The sequence below is a fragment of the Pseudoliparis swirei genome, chromosome 9 (genome assembly GCF_029220125.1).
Source record: "Pseudoliparis swirei isolate HS2019 ecotype Mariana Trench chromosome 9, NWPU_hadal_v1, whole genome shotgun sequence".
Classification (NCBI taxonomy): Eukaryota; Metazoa; Chordata; class Actinopteri; order Perciformes; family Liparidae; genus Pseudoliparis; species Pseudoliparis swirei.
Genome location: NC_079396.1, coordinates 12,180,060 through 12,198,232, shown reverse-complemented (window position 1 = coordinate 12,198,232; position 18,173 = coordinate 12,180,060). Strand labels below are relative to the sequence as shown.

Below are 18,173 nucleotides of genomic sequence, written 5' to 3'. Positions count from 1 at the left end.
TGGCCACGCAAATCCTAGACTAGCCCGTTAAATAGAACGGAATAAGAATGATCTCTCTCTCTTATCTCCTCTCTTCTCTCTCTCTCTTTTCTCTCTCTCCTCTCTCTCTCCTCTCTCTTCTCTCTCTCCTCGATCTCCCTTTCGTGAGCGTCGCAGAGCATGTCGGGGCGAAATTCTCACAAGAACTCAAATAAATGCCCCGTCGGATATTATAACACATTTGGGGGGAGTTTATGACAGAGAGAGTAACTTTTATTCTTAAATACTGATGAATGAAAAAAGTGGGCTCCAGCAAAAAGGGCACTTTTCTCATCCAGGGCTAAGGGGCTGGTGCTTGAGCACCACTAGGGCTCTATCTGTGCACGTGCCTGCCCCTGATTAAAGATTAAGATTTTGAATGCACGTGACCCATGGTGCTATACACAAGCTTTGTAAAGTATTCCCTGCATACATTCTTGCAGTAGACATACAGCTTTACTTGTGGCTTCTGTCTGGACTTGTCTGTTTGGTTATAATTGGACTATTGTCTGCTACCAAGCGTCAATTATCGGTTGCATTGTCACGTGAGCTGGATATACCGGTAAGAGCCTGCGGAGCGTATTCATATTCACACACCCTGAAATGAACCGGGACTGTGCAGACAACAGAACCGATCAGTAACTGCCTCATTGTCCACAGACTGAGAAGCATTCACAAGAATAATTTAAACCTGTCAGCAGACCAACAGCCAATGGGGTTCGAGCAGGTCTGAAATTTCACCCCCTCGTCACGTGACCCGACCTGCTTTCAGACCCCGCCCACCTCCTGCAGAAAGAAACCAGCCCACCTCTCAGTCCAGCGGGTTAAAGCAGCTGCGAGAGTCGCCATCATACCAAAGTGATTCAAAATGACAATGAAACTGGCTTACTGGGATATTCGTGGGGTGAGTGCAGCCGTCTTCTTTTATTCATAACGTGGTTCTTGTTTGATTTTAACGGCTCCCGCTGAAGAGCCAACAAACAGAGATTTAAGAAACACGCACCGCGTCACTGCCTTTCAAACTGTTCCTCTCTTGCTCCTAACGTTGACGTCCGACTCCATAACTCCATAGAGCTTTGTAAGCATAAGAAGTATCGACAGCCTCGCTCAGGTTAAATGTTATATAAGTTAGTAACATCTGATGGGAAATGTTTTGTAAAGTGACCAGTGCACGTGCTCAAGCCCTTGGATGCAAGTGGTGCAACAATGTAACGCTAGTTATCTCTAACGGCTAACATCCGACTATGTCAATATCTATTGAAATGGAAGTTACTACCTTCGCATTGAAAATGTGGAAGGTTATGTTTTGATCGCCGTGTATTCATTTATTTATTTATTTTTGTTTTCCTCGCATAACAAAAAAAGTTTTAAACCGAATCGCATGAAATTTGGTGGGATGATTGGTTATTATCCGGGGACCATTTGATTATATTTTGGGATCAATCGGGTCAAAGGTCAAGGTCATGAAAAGGTCAAAATCTTCTTTTTACCATAGCACGGTAAATTTGTATCCAATTGGCATGCAACTAATGCCAACATGTTCATAATTCAATGCCCAATCTTGTGATATGCGAAGGTATGCGCTCTTCCGAGTGCCCATTCTAGTTTTAACTGTATCTTTAGCACTTGGTGTTGCATGGAAATAGTTTGCTTTGATAAGATGCATACATTTTGTTTTAGATTTGTCCAGACTTAAAACCTCTGATTTTAAATTGTATCACACAACAAAGCAAAACTTGATATTTGAGACTATGCAACAAATGTGTTGTACTTTTACCGGATGAACCACTCATTAGTCCAAAAGCGATTAACATCGTTAATTGATTAATCAATTGAGAGGTGTGCTCTCATCCATGTGTGAATCTCAGCTCGCCCAGCCTGCCCGTCTGCTGCTGGAGTACACTGGCTCCAAGTATGAGAACAAGTTGTATGTCTGTGGCGAAGGTAACTTACCAATTCAGCTTTCAGTTAATCAAAGTGTCCAAACATCTACTTCATCATCTAACCCACATGTCTCTCCCTCACAGCTCCCGACTTTGACAAGAGCTGCTGGTTGGATGAAAAAAGTAATCTTGAAATTGACTTTCCCAATGTAAGTGAGGTTCACTTTTAAGGATTAATTGAAGTATAAAGCTGGCAAATAAAAACCCAAACTAATAATGGTTTCAACGTCTCACCATAGCTGCCTTACTTGGAGGATGGAGACAGGAAGATCGTGCAGAGCAATGCCATCATGAGATACATTGCTCGGAAGCACAATTTGTGTAAGTATTGTGAAAATATAATATGTATTTATTTTAGGTTTCCTTTTTTAAAAGAAGGAACCACACTTGTCAGGTGTGTCTCAGTCTTTGTTCCTCACTGAATCTGATGTGATCCCAGGTGGAGAGACCGAGGATGAGAAAGTCCGTGTGGACTTCTTGGAGAACCAGGCGATGGACCTCAGAAACGGCTTTGTGATGCTGTGCTACGGTGACTATGTGAGTACGACATAAAGAGCTTAACAACACTGAATGTGTCACTTCACACCTCCAAGTCTCCACGAATGCCAACATCACCTCTCTGACATCAGGACAACCTGAAGCCGGGGTACCTCCAGAAGCTGCCAGGCTTACTGAAGCAGTTCTCCAATTACTTGGGGGGCAGGAAGTGGTTTGCGGGTGATAAGGTATGTAACTCAGCCATTAAACATGTGCTGCATATGTTGGGTTGTGGCACAGCCATTTTCAAAGCTGCATTACTCCAATTACAAGCAAAAAATGACATGCAATCACATTAATTACATGCATTTGACATATTATGACCTTTTGAACTTACTATCATTTTGTTTTATCAAGTTGTTTTGATGAATATAATTGAGTCGTGTTCTGCTGTATGGTTATTAACCGTTATTTGCTGCTGGGCAGGGAGCTTATATTAATTTATTTGCGTGTTTTTGATGGAAATGCTGTTTATTTGAGTTGATAAGGTGAGACTGAACTAAGCAGTAAATCTAAAAGGTGAAAAACTCAAACAATGAGCTTGATTGGATCATAAAGCTTCACAGAGCTGAGCGAGAACTGCAGAGCTGGTTGACGGGTGTAAAGTGAAAGTGGTAATCGTTAAACTCACTCGCGTCCTCTGTGCAGCTTTAAAGTCTATTTCTTTTTGCTTTTTTAACATGTTTGTGAATTCAAATTGTTCTTCATAACAGATCACTTTTGTGGACTTCATCATGTACGAGTTGTTGGATCAACACAGGATGTTTCAACCCACGTGCCTGGATGACTTCAAGAACCTCAAAGATCTTTTGGACCATTTTGAGGTGAGAACACACAAATATTTGTTTGCAACTCTCAGTGGGTGTTGTAATCGGTTATTTTAATTTGCACATGTACATAAAGGAAGTCTTATGTTTTAAATTAATACATACAGAAAGATATGATAATTAATAGGGAATATTAAGAAGAATGTATTGTAAAGCATAAGATGAAGACACTGTTTTTATTATAACCATGTCATGACAAATGTCTCAATTATCTGTATGATGCATGGGAATGAATGTGGGTTTGTTTAGACATGATGGATAAAATGGATGCCGGTTGAAATCCGAGATGTTACCTTTTATTCTGAAGGCAACGTAATAAGTTTGATTCTGAAGGAACTTCCTGTCCAAATGACCGGAAGTGTGACGTTTGACCCCCGCCAACTTGAGAATTGTCCTTAAACCAACAAAAGTATTGCATTGTTTAAACTGACGAATGACTAACTTTTGAGGTGTTGGGGGAGTTACTGCCCACTAAATAATGAGGAGTTGTGATGGGGGGGCGCTAATTTGAGCCCGAGACGTTCTGATAGACGCATTGTTTCAGTATCTGTGTCGGATAAGCTGTTTGTATCTGACAGTCAGGAAATATGCGCTCTAGCAGCTTTGTGTCTTTCTTTGTTGCTGTGATGGTCTCTGATGTCTGCAGGTAAATGTTGTCTGTGTGGCAGTAGCCTTGCAAGGACTTTTTTTAATTGGTTGTAATGCCTTGGTATATTATGTCATTGTAGGCTCTTGAGAAGATTTCTGCGTACATGAAGTCAGACCGATTCATGAAGACTCCTGTCAACAACAAGATGGCCAAGTGGGGAAAGGAGTAGAAGACAATGACGCCTTTTTAAGAAATGACTTTTCACAAGTGCAACTGACTGTAATAAATAAAGAGAAAAGATTGTTTGTCGTAGGTCTTTTTCATGAGCTGGTTGTGTAGGTTTCAAGTCCTTTATTCACTTGTTACACTATCCCAAACATGTACAGTATTCCCTGCATACATTCTTGCAGTACAGGCATACGGTAGCTTTCATTGTGGTTCCGCTCTGGCCTTGCATCTGACACATCTTGGCGGGATCACTGTATACGTACAGCTGGTGCTCGTGACTGTCTCGGCGATGTTGCGGTCCTGTATGCGCTGGCTACTCTGTCTCTATATTAAATATTGAGAGTAAACCTGAGTTTAACAGTTCAGATAATGGTAATGAAGCTGTACTTTAGCGTTTTCTAGTCTTTCAACCACACCACTCCTCGTTCATAACCTGTGGGCAAAGTTACAGGAGCAATTTAGGGTTAAGTGGCTTGCCCACGGATACATTGCCATGGGTCAGCGGAGCCAGGGAATTGAACCACCAATCCTCTGATTGAATGACTGCTCACTACTGAACAATGTTTTAAGTAGAGCTCACAGAAGATGTTTCCTGCATCACAATTCACTAACTGATAAGAGCCTAAGTAATAGAGGTATGCAAATCCATTCTACAAACCACTTATCCCAGTTAGGGGTGCTGGAGCTGATTCCAGGTGATTGGGCCAAAGCTGGGTTCACCCTGGACAGGTCACCAGTCCACCACAGGACACATATTGAGACAGACCAGCATTCACATCTATGGGCAATTTAGAGTCCAATTCCATGCACCTTTCATGCTGTGTGGGAGTTGTAAGTACACATTGACTGCATCAAGAAAAAGTGTCAACGGCCTTAATAACTGAGCCAACACAAAGTGATAAAAGGTATTCAGTTTTTTTGGAAATAAAACATGTCTCAGTTTTTGACCAGGAGGGACCTTTGAACTACTATGGTTATACCTGCGTATTGGTGTCCTCCAGTGGCGGGCCATGCATTTTCTACCTAGGCCTTCAATGCTGTCTTTATGAATATATATATATATACTAGGGCTGTCAGCGTTAACGCGTTAATCTATGCGATTAATTTGGCCGCGTTAACGCACTAAAATATTTTAACGCAATTAACGCAAGTTTATTTTTATTTTTTTAAATTATTTTTTTACCGCGGCAGTACGGTTTGACACTGTTTCCGTTTTTAAAACAATCATTTCTCCGCGAAAATAAGGAGCATAAATCAGTTTAAACTCGTGGATGAATCAGTCGGGTTTCCTCCTGCTCCTCCTTCCTCCCGTCTCCCCCTCTGATACACAGAGGAACGGAGGGCGACGTGTCGGGTGACGCGGCGCGGAAAGAACGCGACACACGAAACCTTCAACGTGATTGGTCAATCCGTTTGTCTGTCAACATTTCGGGGGAAAAAAAACCAATGAACACTCAGTAAATCACAAAGAACCTCCCACCTCACAGGTTAGGCTCATTCAGAGAACCAGAGGACACGGCGCGAGGACAATGAGGCTCATTTCAGAGCTGAGATTGTTCTGGAATGTTTGATGTATAACACGTGGGGGTGTGTCACATGCAAAAGACTTTAAACGGTGAATTTAATTTATTTTGTCAAATGTATAAAATGCCCCCAGCCTCCAGAGGGTTAACGTGACATATGTGAATGTCAGTCAGTTACCAAGGCCACTGGTTCTGCTGTGTTCAATGTTAAAGATGACAGGACCAATGGGGTCTCAATATACTTCTTTTTTTTAACTAATCTGATGTTTCACTGAAGAAACTATTTATCATCCACGATATTAAATACCTCGCTGGCACTGTATATGTAGGAGCCTCTTTGAAAACACAGCTCTGTGTGAAGTTTTGTCTTTAAAAAGAATGAACTTTTAACTTTGAACTTTTAATTGCGATTAATCGCGATTAATCGCGATTAATTAATCGCAATTTCAAAATGTGCGATTAATTAGTTAATTTTTTAAAATCGATTGACAGCCCTAATATATACATATATATGAATATATGTATGTACATATATACTTATGTCGGTGTATTATTGTAATTCAGAGACTCTTTATCTATTTTAAATATCGGATTTAACTTCACATAAAATTATTGGAAATACGCCCAATATACTGACATCATTAAAAACTTGGTGATGTGACTTATGTGTGTGCACCTGGCTATGGAGGAGAGCCACACTGCGATCTGTACCCGGTCTCTGTACCTGCTTACATACATAAATACACGCACATACATCGATATAAATATACACATACATGTATGCATGTATGTACATGTGTATATATCAGAGAATCGCACAAGCTTTGTAAAGTATTCCCTGTATACATTCTTGCAGGAGATACAGCTTTACTTGTGGCTTCTGTCTGGACTTGTGTCTGTTTGGCTATAATTTGACTTTTGTCTGCTACCTAGCGTCAATCATCGGTTGCATTGTCACGTGAGCTGGATATACCGGTAAGAGCCTGTTGAGCGTATTCATATTCACACACCCTGAAATGAACCGGGACTGTGCAGACAACAGAACCGATCAGTAACTGCCTCATTGTCCACAGACTGAGAAGCATTCACAAGAACAATTTAAACCTGTCAGCAGACCAACAGCCAATGGGGTTCGAGCAGGTCTGAGATTTCACGCCCTCGTCACGTGACCCGACCTGCTCTCAGACCCCGCCCACCTCCTGCAGAAAGAAACCAGCCCACCTCTCAGTCCAGCGGGTTAAAACAGCTGCGAGAGTCGCCATCATCCCAAAAAAGTAATTCAAAATGACAATGAAACTGGCTTACTGGGATATTCGTGGGGTGAGTGCAGCCGTCTTCTTTTATTCATAACGTGGTTCTTGTTTGATTTTAACGGCTCCCGCTGAAGAGCCAACAAACAGAGATTTAAGAAACACGCACCGCGTCACTGCATTTCAAACTGTTCCTCTCTTGCTCCTAACGTTGACGTCCGACTCCATAACTCCATAGAGCTTTGTAAGCATAAGAAGTATCGACAGAGCCTCGCTCAGGTTAAATGTTATGTAAGTTGGTAACATCTGGGAAATGTTTTGTAAAGTGACCAGTGCACGTGCTCATGCCTCATGGCCTTGGATGCAAGTGGTGCAACAATGTAACGCTAGTTATCTCTAACGGCTAACATCCGACTATGTCTATATCTATTGAAATGGAAGTTACTACCTTCGCATTGAAAATGCGGAAGGTTATGTTTTGATCGCCATGTATTTATTTGTGTTCCTCGCATAACAAAAAGTTTTAAACCGAATCGCATGTAATTCGGTGGGATGATTGGTTATTATCCGGGGACCATTTGATTATATTTTGGGATCAATCGGGTCAAAGGTCAAGGTCATGAAAAGGTCAAAATCTTCTTTTTACCATAGCACGGTAAATGTGTATCTAATTGGCATGCAACTAATGCCAACATGTTCATAATTCAATGCCCAATCTTGTGATATGCGAAGGTATGCGCTCTTCCGAGTGTCCATTATAGTTTTAACTATCTTTAGCACTTGGTGTTGCATAGAAATAGTTTGCTTTGATAAGATGCATACATTATGTTTTAGATTTGTCCAGACTTAAAACCTCAATGATTTTAAATTGTATCGCACAACAAAGCAAAACTTGATATTTGAGACTATGCAACAAATGTTTTGTACTTTTACCGGATGAACCACTCATTAGTCCAAAAGCGATTAACATCGTTAATTGATTAATCAATTGAGAGGTGTGCTCTCATCCATGTGTGAATCTCAGCTCGCCCAGCCTGCCCGTCTGCTGCTGGAGTACACTGGCTCCAAGTATGAGAACAAGTTGTACGTCTGTGGCGAAGGTAACTTACCAATTCAGCTTTCAGTTAATCAAAGTGTCCAAACATCTACTTAATCATCTAACCCACATGTCTCTCCCTCACAGCTCCCGACTTTGACAAGAGCTGCTGGTTGGATGAAAAAAGTAAACTTGGAATTGACTTTCCCAACGTAAGTGAGGTTCACTTTTAAGGATTAATTGAAGTATAAAGCTGGCAAATAAAAACCCAAACTAATAATGGTTTCAACGTCTCACCATAGCTGCCTTACTTGGAGGATGGAGACAGGAAGATCGTGCAGAGCAATGCCATCATGAGATACATTGCTCGTAAGCACAATTTGTGTAAGTATTGTGAAAATATAATATGTATTTATTTCAGGATTCCTTTTTAAAAAGAAGGAACCACACTTGTCAGGTGTGTCTCAGTCTTTGTTCCTCACTGAATCTGATGTGATCCCAGGTGGAGAGACCGAGGATGAGAAAGTCCGTGTGGACTTCTTGGAGAACCAGGCGATGGACTTCAGAATCGGCTTTGCGATGATGTGCTACGGTGACTATGTGAGTACGACATAAAGAGCTTAACACTGAGGCTACAGCCACACTAATACGTTTTTGTTTTAAAACGGTGCATTTCAGCATCGTTTTTTAAATGAACTCGGTGCACACGGCAACCTTTGAAACTGTATAACGTACTCTGAGTGAAGGTGTAAACTGGAAGTACATTTTCAACACGCTGCAATTGCTTTAGTTTTTTTGTTTTAAATGCAGCAATGGAAAAACGTCGGTGGCAAAAAGAGGGACCAGAGATTTCTTTGCTTGGACTGACGACGAGGTTAAACTGTCCTGGTAGACCTGGCTGTTTGGTCACGCCCCATAGCCAAACGGGGAAGGACACGTCGTGACTGCTAAGACATAATCAAGTAGGGTGTCGGCGTCGTATTTCGACACTTTTATTTCAGACTCAAGGTCCAGATATCAGGTGTCTGAATCATTGTTTCCCAACTTCTCTGTTTACACCCGTCCAGCCCAGAGTTTTTAAACTCCTCCGTTTTCGGTGCCCTAAAACTCTGCCGTAGTGTGGACACCCGGGGTATCAAAATGTATCAAAAGATGTGTTTTTTAAATGGAAACATAGTAGTGTGGACATGGCCTAAATGTGTCACTTCACACCTCCAAGTCTCCACGAATGCCAACATCACCTCTCTGACATCAGGACAACCTGAAGCCGGGGTACCTCCAGAAGCTGCCAGGCATCCTGAAGCAGTTCTCCAATTACTTGGGGGACAGGAAGTGGTTTGCGGGTGAAAAGGTATGTAACTCATTAAACAGCCATTAAACATGTGCTGCATATGTTGGGTTGTGGCACAGCCATTTTCAAAGCTGCATTACTCCAATTACAAGCAAAAAATGACGCAATCACATTAATTACATGCATTTGACATATGGCCTGGTTGTTTTGATAAATATAATTGAGTCTTGAGCTGCTTATCAACAGCAGCTTATCAACTGTCAATTGCTGCTGGTCAGGGAGCTTATATTAATTTATTCGAGACGCACTTGCGTCATTTGACTATTTGTTTAGATAAAACATATCTGTGCTATAAAGTCTTTTTTGAAATTATTTATTCTAATTTAACAGATCACTTTTGTGGACTTCATCATGTACGAGCTGTTGGATCACCAAAGGATGTTTCATGCCACGTGCCTGGATGACTTCAAGAACCTCAAAGATTTTTTAGACCATTTTGAGGTGAGAACAGTCGAATGTTTGTTTGCAACTCTGTTGGTATCGATGTGTTCGATGTGCTGTTTGTATCCGACAGTCAGAACATATGCCCTCTAGCAGCTTTCAGTCCTTCTGTGTTGCTGTGATAGTCTCTGATGTCTGTAGGTAAATGTTGTTTACATGGCAGTGGCCTTGCAAAGTAATGTTTTATTTAACGCCTCGGCATGTTATGTCATCGTAGGCTCTTGAGAAGATTGCTGCGTACCTGAAGTCAGACCGATTCAAGAAGACTCCCATCAACAACAAGATGGCCAATTGGGGAAACGAGAGAGAGTAGAAGACAATGAGAAATGACAATTTTCACAAATGCAACTAACTGTAATGAAAAAATAAAGAGAGAAGATTGTTGTTCTGTCTTTTTTTTATTGGCTGGTCGTGTAGGTTTCAAGTCCTTTAATCACATTTCACACTTTCCCAAACATGTACAGCCTTTGGCCCTTTTTAGTTGAATCAAATGTGTAACAAACTAACTTTGTCTTTATTTAGATAATTATAAACTTAGATTTGAGTTAAAGCGCTTCATATACGAGTCACATTTTGATTCTTTTGAAGCATTTAAGCCAATTTAGTGACTTTCAATTTGGGTTAAAGCATCAATTTAAAGATGTCATTTTCAACTTGGACTCACGTCTCTTGGTGTACTGACCTATTGGCAACCATTTTTAGAATTGATCGAGTACTGTAGAACTTTAATCCTGTTGGAGCAAGCTAGCGTCCACTGAAAGTAGCTTCTGATAGTCGTATGTGACATGAGTCTCAAGAAGTCGTGTTCTGAAATCTCATAAGGTGACGGGTTACCAGGCAACACGAGGTGAGTGGCAGCCGGGCCGAGTTGTTGGAGTAAAGAAAGCTTGGCGTGGTGTTTTTCTTAAATGTTCAAAATTATGGTTGAATATTATTTTTCACCATATATTTGAAATGGATGGCTGAAAATATGTTCATAGAGTATACGTATTTATATCACGAAGAGCTCCAACAAATTGAACGAGCAGCGGCGCGTGAACCAGCTGCCAGAAGGCTCAAAGTTCTGGAGAGTTCTTGAGGATACTTTGACCCGATGAGGCCCACAGAGGAACAATGCTGTAAAGAGTGGAGTCTGTTGTGGCTCCATATTCAAATTGTAGGACGAGAATTATTCTTGAGTGGGACTTGGATACTAACAAGCAAGGGAACATGCTTTTGTTGAACATTTAAAATGACAATGAGTCCGATGGGGGCCAAAACGAACACTTTTATTGACTTATCCCTCAATACTGGTACAAATTTAGACAAATTGTCCGCTTGGTCACACACAAAAACATGCAAAAATAGTCCAAGTTGGAAAAATACCTAAGTTACTCTTAAATGCAGTAGAACTGAATGGACTATGTATATAGTATGTAACTGTTTAATGCAGCTGTTATAGAACAATGGTGTTGAATTGAGAACATGTCTACATGGGTATTTTGGTTTACTCGGTTAGGAAAACTGCTAAATGTTGCTTAAAATAACGAGAAGTACACGATAAGTAAAATGCAGTAATAATAAATTTGATTAACTCACAAGTATTGCTGCTTGTAATAAATTATATGAGTTTCATTCAGTAAAAGCGCTTTCCCTTAAATAACAAATGATAAACACCAAGAATTTAAGACTAAAAGATAAATTAGACACAATAAATCCAGTTGTTAATCTGAGGATGAAAACAAACTGAAGCGCTGTGGGTCATTAGTAGCGGCCGTGGTTCAGGCTTGAGCGTTCACTGGCGAGCTGTAGGAAACAGGATCACACATTACAGATGTGCTGCAGCTGGATGTCAGACTGTGTATCACGTGACACACGACTTACCGCAATGGCTGATTTAATGGCCTGCAACTGGAAGAAGACCTTGCCTCCTTCCTCGGGACACACCATCCTAATCTCATCCTTGGTCATCCCGAGGAGAAGTTTCCCGGTCAGCACCCCGAGGCTGGTCGCCGTGCTGCGGATGAAAAGACACAGAATATCTGGCTTCAGCTGCCTTACACGTTATATTTACAGTACAAACGTGATAACGCTCCCAGCCGGTCTTGTGCATGATTTCTCTCACATTTTGTTGAATCCTTTGTACTGCAGCCAAGCTTTGACCTCTGAGGGTGTGGAGGTCATGTTCAGAGTCACAGGGCCGCGATTGTCTCGCTGTTGGGCAGAGAGAATAAAGGGAAGGAATGAAGTCACATGGAAAAAAGATATTGGTTCCTCAGCTGCGATACGTGTCACTGAGCTCACCAGTAGCTCTTCCATGGGCCCCTCGCTCTTCATCGGCTCCAGAACATTCTGAGGAACGTGGCCTTCCTCGTCGCGGGCGTTGCTAACAAGCCACCATTGTTTTGATTTCTGAACCACCTGTAAAAAGCCCAAAGAACCACACATCTCAAGCACCGACATGTTGATACTGTGGCTGTTGTGAATATACAAACAGCTTGATGAAAATGTGACTGACAACAAGGCTGTATCCAGAGTAATGTAGTGTAGAAGTACAATATGTGAAGTTTTTTAGGTAAAATAAGATAATCCTTTATTAGTCCCACAGTGGGGACATTTCAGGATCACAGCAGCGGGTGCCCATTAGAGCATTCTTAAAAATAAAAGATACAAATAAAACACAAAACACAGTAACAATACTAAATACTAATACTAAAATACTAAATATACAGAGGAAACAAAACATATATACACAAGGCAGTGACCAAGGTGAATTTCAAGCAGGTTAAAATGTCCAGGAAAATAAAGTGCTGAGTGTTAAGTTCATCCACTTCTTGGGTGGGCAGTGGTGGAATGTAACTAAGACACGGTTCTCACTGGAAACCAACAACACAAACACAAGATGATCCTATAAAACAATTGTCCTGATGGTGGCAGATCAATTAAACTGCATCAAACATGGTTGATATAACAAACACTTTCACTTGTATTAAAACTACAAGCAATCTTTGCATTGTGTTGGACAAGACGAGCATTTATATTTATAATCTACTTGTACTTGTCTAGTGAAGATAATTATTGTACCATAGCACTCATCTTACCTGAACAACATCACCTTTCATCATGCTCAACTCTTGGTTGTTCCTGGCCGTGAAGTCGTAGATGACCCGCATGTACAGGGGCGGCTCTCGGGGGCCGCCGGGTGGAAAGCGCTGGCTGTCGCTCGGGCTCATTGGACTGTTCTCATAAGGGAGTGAGGAGGGCATGCTAGTGGGGGCAGGCGGCTGCCAGCCATCATAGAACTGTGGGATGTAGAATGGGACGTCGTCATCCGGCCATCTAGATCTACGAGGTGATCGATAAGAGGGGAGGAAACGGTCAGTCAAGTTATAAAAAAGAAGGACGAATCTAAAGCTGGAGTGACTTCGTAACTTGACTTCGAGCAACATTGCTTTTAATGAGCTTTTTCAGACATCTGTGAATGATTGCTGAGATCATTCAAGAATGAGCAACAAACAGAAACACCAGTAAGAAGTCCATTTAAGGAGTTTGATGACTAAATGTGTTGGCACCACTTGTTTACTGGTGCACCCTTCATGACGAGTTTATAGGATAAAACTCTAAGAATTTTGACATTTTGGGAAACATGCATATTTGCATTCTCGCCAAGAAGAGATTGATCCCACTCATGTCTGCGTGGTAAACATGTAGCTGGTGCCAGCACATGCTAAGCTTAGCACACAGACGAGAAACAGGAACACAGATCAGGAATAGCATAAAGTTGAAAGAATTACATTTATTTGTGTATCCTCTCTAAAATGCAGCTATAAATGCTAATGCAGTTGATGCGGTCAAACAGTTCTGACAAACGAGCGATATCAAAAGAATGAGAGTAAGTGTCATGCTGGAGGGAAGTTAAACACCAGCCAGACTAAAGCATCAGTAAATAAAACACATATGTCCCCTGACTGTATTTCCTTTGACGAAACCTAAAACTGAAATTAGCAGTAGTTTCAATTCACTCCTCTCTATCACGTGTTCTACAGCACATGACTGAAGCATTAACTCTGACCTATATTTACAGAACTACAGATACACACACACACTCGGCCCAGGTTTGGGTGTGTCGGGTCAGGTGAGTGACCCATACAATCAGAGGGCAATATATGTTTAAGGTAGCAAGCTTAATAAAGAAAGACTTGTGCAAGTGTGTGAGGGCTATAGAGGCCTCTCTACCTGGGTAAGTTCCAGCTGTCTCCCAGAGACCTCCACAGGAGGTCTTCCTCCGGGTCTACCACCTGACTCAGCAGCTGCAGGGCCGCCTCCGTCAGCAGCGGTGAGAGAACAGTGGGAGGAAGGTCTGCAGGATACCGAGGCAGTATCTGTGGAAAGATGAAGGAAGTATCGACTGGTGTTTCTTAACAGGAGACTGGTCCAGTGAAAAATACGTTGAGAAAAGCTCACCGCGTCTAAACTAGTGAAGAAGATGTGGACATAGTCAGGAGCCGTCGGGCTGCTGAGTGTCCCCTCCAGCTGGCCCTGGAATACAAAGAGTTTTCTAATCACACTCCGGTCAACACACGAGAGCATTCACACACAATATTTCCAAAACCACTGGTCAAATTATAATCTTTGGAGATATATACCAGAAGATTGAAGCCATACTTGACTTTCTGAAGATAGGAGACATATTCGTCCCAGAGTGGCAGACTGAAAGTGGGTGCTTCAAGAGAAGGAAAACAACTGTATGAGACACAAACATCGGTGGTGTTTGCACCTACAGGAGGTCACGTCTCCAGTGATTACTTCCAGAAGATGTTTTGGAAAGAGAAACAGGAAAAAAAAAAAGGATATTACCATTGTTCTTTGTTTTTTTCTTCATTTTAAATGCGTTATTTTTCTTCTTGGCTTCTTGCGGTAGAGCGGATGCATTTGCTGCAGCACACACTTTGTCTATGAAGATCTCCAAATCATTTATCACGTGGTTTAAAATGTCCTGTGAAAAGGAGCAGACGCATCACACAAATCATTCAGATGCACGTAGTAGCTTTCGAAAAAGATGTCATGTTTTCCTTGAGACGAGAGAAATGTTGATCCACCTATGATCATTTCTCAATAATAATCCACGACCTATAATTCATGACTAATGTACTGACCGTGTTCCTCTCGGTGTCCGTTTGCACGGCGACCTCAGAGCTAATGTGTAATTCATGAAGATCAGCTTGGTACATCGTTGCTTCTTGTCGGGCGTCAACATGTGGAGGCGGCATATTTTCTACAAGGCAACAAAATGTATTGTTTAAAGAGGAACATCAAAACACAGTATAAAACATACTGGATACTTTCATGTGGAGTCACTCTTATTTGCACGGAACACATCCATGGACCTTAAATTAAAGCATTTCTCTATTATATAGAAAGCTATTTTCTTTAATATGCTTTCAGTGCAAGTGGTACCTGTCTGTCTGCTCCTCCACTGAGGGGCCGGGTGGTCCGGTGGTGGTGGGGTCCTGGCTTGCTGCACAGGACGAGGCCCAGGTTGCCGGAAATTTCCTGGACCATGTTGCCCGATGATATTCTCGAGATCAGTCCTGATCAACGACAGACAGCTGATAAAGCTTTACAGTCATAATAATGTCCTTCTCATGAATGTCATTTCATCTCCCTTGAGACGGAGTTCCTGTGATGTGGTATTGTACCTGATGTCAGACTGGTCTCTGCGTGGCTCCGCAGCATCACCTCCTTTTCGGACTACCTTATCCAGATCGCTCTTCACGAGCACCGCCTGGTGAAACACACACGCTTTAAATCGAACCTTCGCGACACCAATAAAAAACATTGTTGTGAAAAAGTGAAACTGGTTTCAGATAACGGACATGAGTTCAGAGATTGCACACGACAACAGGACTAACACATCCTTTCTTCTCTCTTTCAGGAGGTCGAGCTGAGGGTGACATGTGACTCACCCCAGTCTCCTCACACTGGAACATGAAGACCTGCGGGATGCGTTTGTTGCGTTCTTGCACAGTTACGGTCAGCACGGAGTTGTAGGCGCAGCTGTCCAGCACCGCTTTGGTTTGCAAGATGCAGCTCAAAGGCATCGAGTCCAGCGCTGACTTCAGAATCAGACGAATGTTACGACGACAGAAACACATCCAACACATCAATTATTAAAGTATTCGTACACAGTTGTGATTCTGAAAGAACTGTCACGACTCGGTCTTCGAGTTCTTTGTTTTTAAACATGAACATCTTTTTTCTTTCCTGACCCGGGACGACGATGGATATAAGTCTCAGACTTTATGCTTCCATCTGCAACAAAGTATATGTTGTATTTTTTATTTAACATATTGGCATTTTGTCCATTCCCCAAAAAACAAATGCTTGTAGATTTAGTTCTTACTCAATAAAAAGACTTTTTTTAAAAATGAATTAAAAATCCAAACTTGTGTTACCTTCTTGTGACGGCAGCAGCCCTGAACTCATCAGACCTTATACTTCCGCCTTTAAAACGGTTCCTCCTTAACTTAACTAAGCATCACATGTTCAATATAAACAGCAGAACACTTGGATTCAGAATGAATGTTGTGATGTCCACGTACCGTACTTGGAGCCACTAACCTTGGTCTCGATGTCACTGAGCAGTAGATATCCCCTCTGCACCTCCATGATCATCTGCTGAGGCCACAGACGACCTTTGGCATCCAGCCTCTTGAGCTTGGCCAAGCAGTCGTCCACCGTCTTCACCTCCTGGCCGTCCAGCTCACAGGTGAACAGGTGCTGTGGAGAGGAGTCACGGATGAAGACGGTTACGTGTTGCTCGATGTCTCCACGCTGGTGCACACTTCACACTCATTTACCTCCACTCTGACGTGAAAGTTGTCGGGATGTTTGTTCAGTGCCTCGGAGTACTCCTTTCTCTGCACTGATGGAGAGGAAATGGTTTGAAAAAAAGATGTTTGACACGATTTGTCATCATCAAAAAATGGAATGTTACTAGATGAGATGGTTGTTCATGTCGGAGCATACTGTAGATGGATTTCCCACTGGGTCTGGATATGTTTCTCTGCAGTGGAGCAACCTTGAAGTCATCTTGTTTGAACGCGCTCCTCTGAGGGAGGTCCTCCGGGGAGAAACCCCTGAGGTGGAATGAAACCCGCATGGTTACCACAACACAGCGGTGTTTTATCACGAAAGGGTGTGAGCACATATTTAAAGTGCCATAAGGAATATAGATAATGCTCCAAGACTCCAAAAGCGAAAAATAAATGTACTAACCTCGGGGAATACGAGAAAGGTCCAGTGTTTCCAAACATTTTTAAACTACGTCTTTCTTTTTAGAAACCTTCCAATTTCCAAGAATCCTTTGGATCCACTCGAGCCTGTACCATTGAGATGTTTCATGTGAAACCGGGAGAGATGGTTGCATAGACCCACTCACATAATGTACACAGGATTTGTTTGTGAATATATTTACAGAATTTGACAGCATAAAGCAAAACTAGATCACATTTGAACGACAAAAATACCCATTCTTTTTACAAATTTAATGTTGACTTCAAAAACATAAAATACATTTCCTCAGTTCAGCACTGTCACCCTGTATTCATTAACTCAGGGTGCCAGCAAGTAGAAAACATTTAGATGACACTTCATATTACTGTTTCCCATCATCTTGTGATTGCTACTATCTGCTATTCAGCAAGTTGCAGAGCTTTGAAAATAAACTTTAAGTTAAACCGAAGCAGTCGGGCTCAAAGGACATGTCCAGCTAAATTAATTAAATGAGCAAAGATTCAGTAATTATGAATCCGTGCCTTTCACCTCGTCACAGAATAATGGTTCAAATTCTGGAAACTCCAATTCAACATTCAGATGAAAGTCATCACACATTAGGGTTTAAATGTGGACCATCAGTCCGTGGGTTGATGCAGGCTGTAAGACGACTTTCCTGTCATGAGTTTCTAAAAGAGCAAAAACATTTCCATTTCTAAACAAGAGACATTGCCACCATCGGTCAAGATGGATTTACCTCCTTTCATTACAATCGCTTATCAGCACTACCTAACGTATCGGTTACCTGTCAGTTAGGTGTCATCCTTTCCTTCTTTTAAATAGGCTTTTACAAAGCAGCGAGAATCCGTTCCTCACAAACTCGGGAGAGAATAGTCTCGACTTCCTGCTCCAAGTCACCAGGATCAAAGTGCATCTGACGGCAGTGACGGATCAAAAGGCTCGGCCGTGTTTGTCGATTGAGGTTTAAGTATTTGAGGTCTCGAGCGAGGCAGCGTATCTGTGGCTCCTTATGAGTCCAAAGGTTTAGGAAATGCTTCACAGTATCTCCCTCAAAGTGATCAAAGGTCTGAAGTGCTGAGCAAAATATCCTTAAGCAATTATCAAGCTGGTAATCTTTTATGACAATAAAAATGGTGATGGTAAATATGTTCACAC

The 18,173-nt window shown here is 41.8% G+C and overlaps 3 protein-coding genes across 3 annotated transcripts; 2 read left to right on the top strand and 1 right to left on the bottom strand.

Annotated features, from left to right (window-relative positions):
- Positions 1-813: 813 nt before the first annotated feature.
- On the top strand, positions 814-4,219 carry LOC130199484 (glutathione S-transferase Mu 3-like). Its single transcript, XM_056423015.1, has 8 exons — positions 814-922; positions 1,887-1,962; positions 2,046-2,110; positions 2,201-2,282; positions 2,401-2,498; positions 2,591-2,686; positions 3,212-3,322; positions 4,054-4,219. Exons 1-8 carry the CDS (start codon positions 887-889, stop codon positions 4,141-4,143), a joined length of 654 nt encoding a protein of 217 aa, XP_056278990.1. The 5' UTR covers positions 814-886; the 3' UTR covers positions 4,144-4,219.
- Positions 4,220-6,876: 2,657 nt separating this feature from the next.
- LOC130199177 (glutathione S-transferase Mu 3-like) lies at positions 6,877-10,127 on the top strand. The gene is made up of 8 exons (XM_056422458.1): positions 6,877-6,985; positions 7,940-8,015; positions 8,099-8,163; positions 8,254-8,335; positions 8,454-8,551; positions 9,207-9,302; positions 9,633-9,743; positions 9,961-10,127. The coding sequence occupies exons 1-8, from the start codon at positions 6,950-6,952 to the stop codon at positions 10,054-10,056; spliced, it is 660 nt and encodes a 219-aa protein (XP_056278433.1). The 5' UTR covers positions 6,877-6,949; the 3' UTR covers positions 10,057-10,127.
- An 863-nt stretch (positions 10,128-10,990) lies between these two features.
- On the bottom strand, positions 10,991-18,158 carry eps8l3b (EPS8-like 3b). The gene is made up of 18 exons (XM_056422459.1): positions 17,803-18,158; positions 17,001-17,104; positions 16,752-16,861; positions 16,583-16,647; positions 16,344-16,502; positions 15,689-15,838; positions 15,422-15,507; positions 15,180-15,313; positions 14,879-14,997; positions 14,580-14,718; positions 14,369-14,445; positions 14,187-14,261; positions 13,959-14,104; positions 12,824-13,067; positions 12,027-12,143; positions 11,848-11,936; positions 11,607-11,739; positions 10,991-11,528 (listed from the first exon to the last, which is right to left on the bottom strand). Exons 2-18 carry the CDS (start codon positions 17,036-17,038, stop codon positions 11,487-11,489), a joined length of 1,923 nt encoding a protein of 640 aa, XP_056278434.1. The 5' UTR covers positions 17,039-17,104; positions 17,803-18,158; the 3' UTR covers positions 10,991-11,486.
- Between the last annotated feature and the right edge of the window lie 15 nt (positions 18,159-18,173).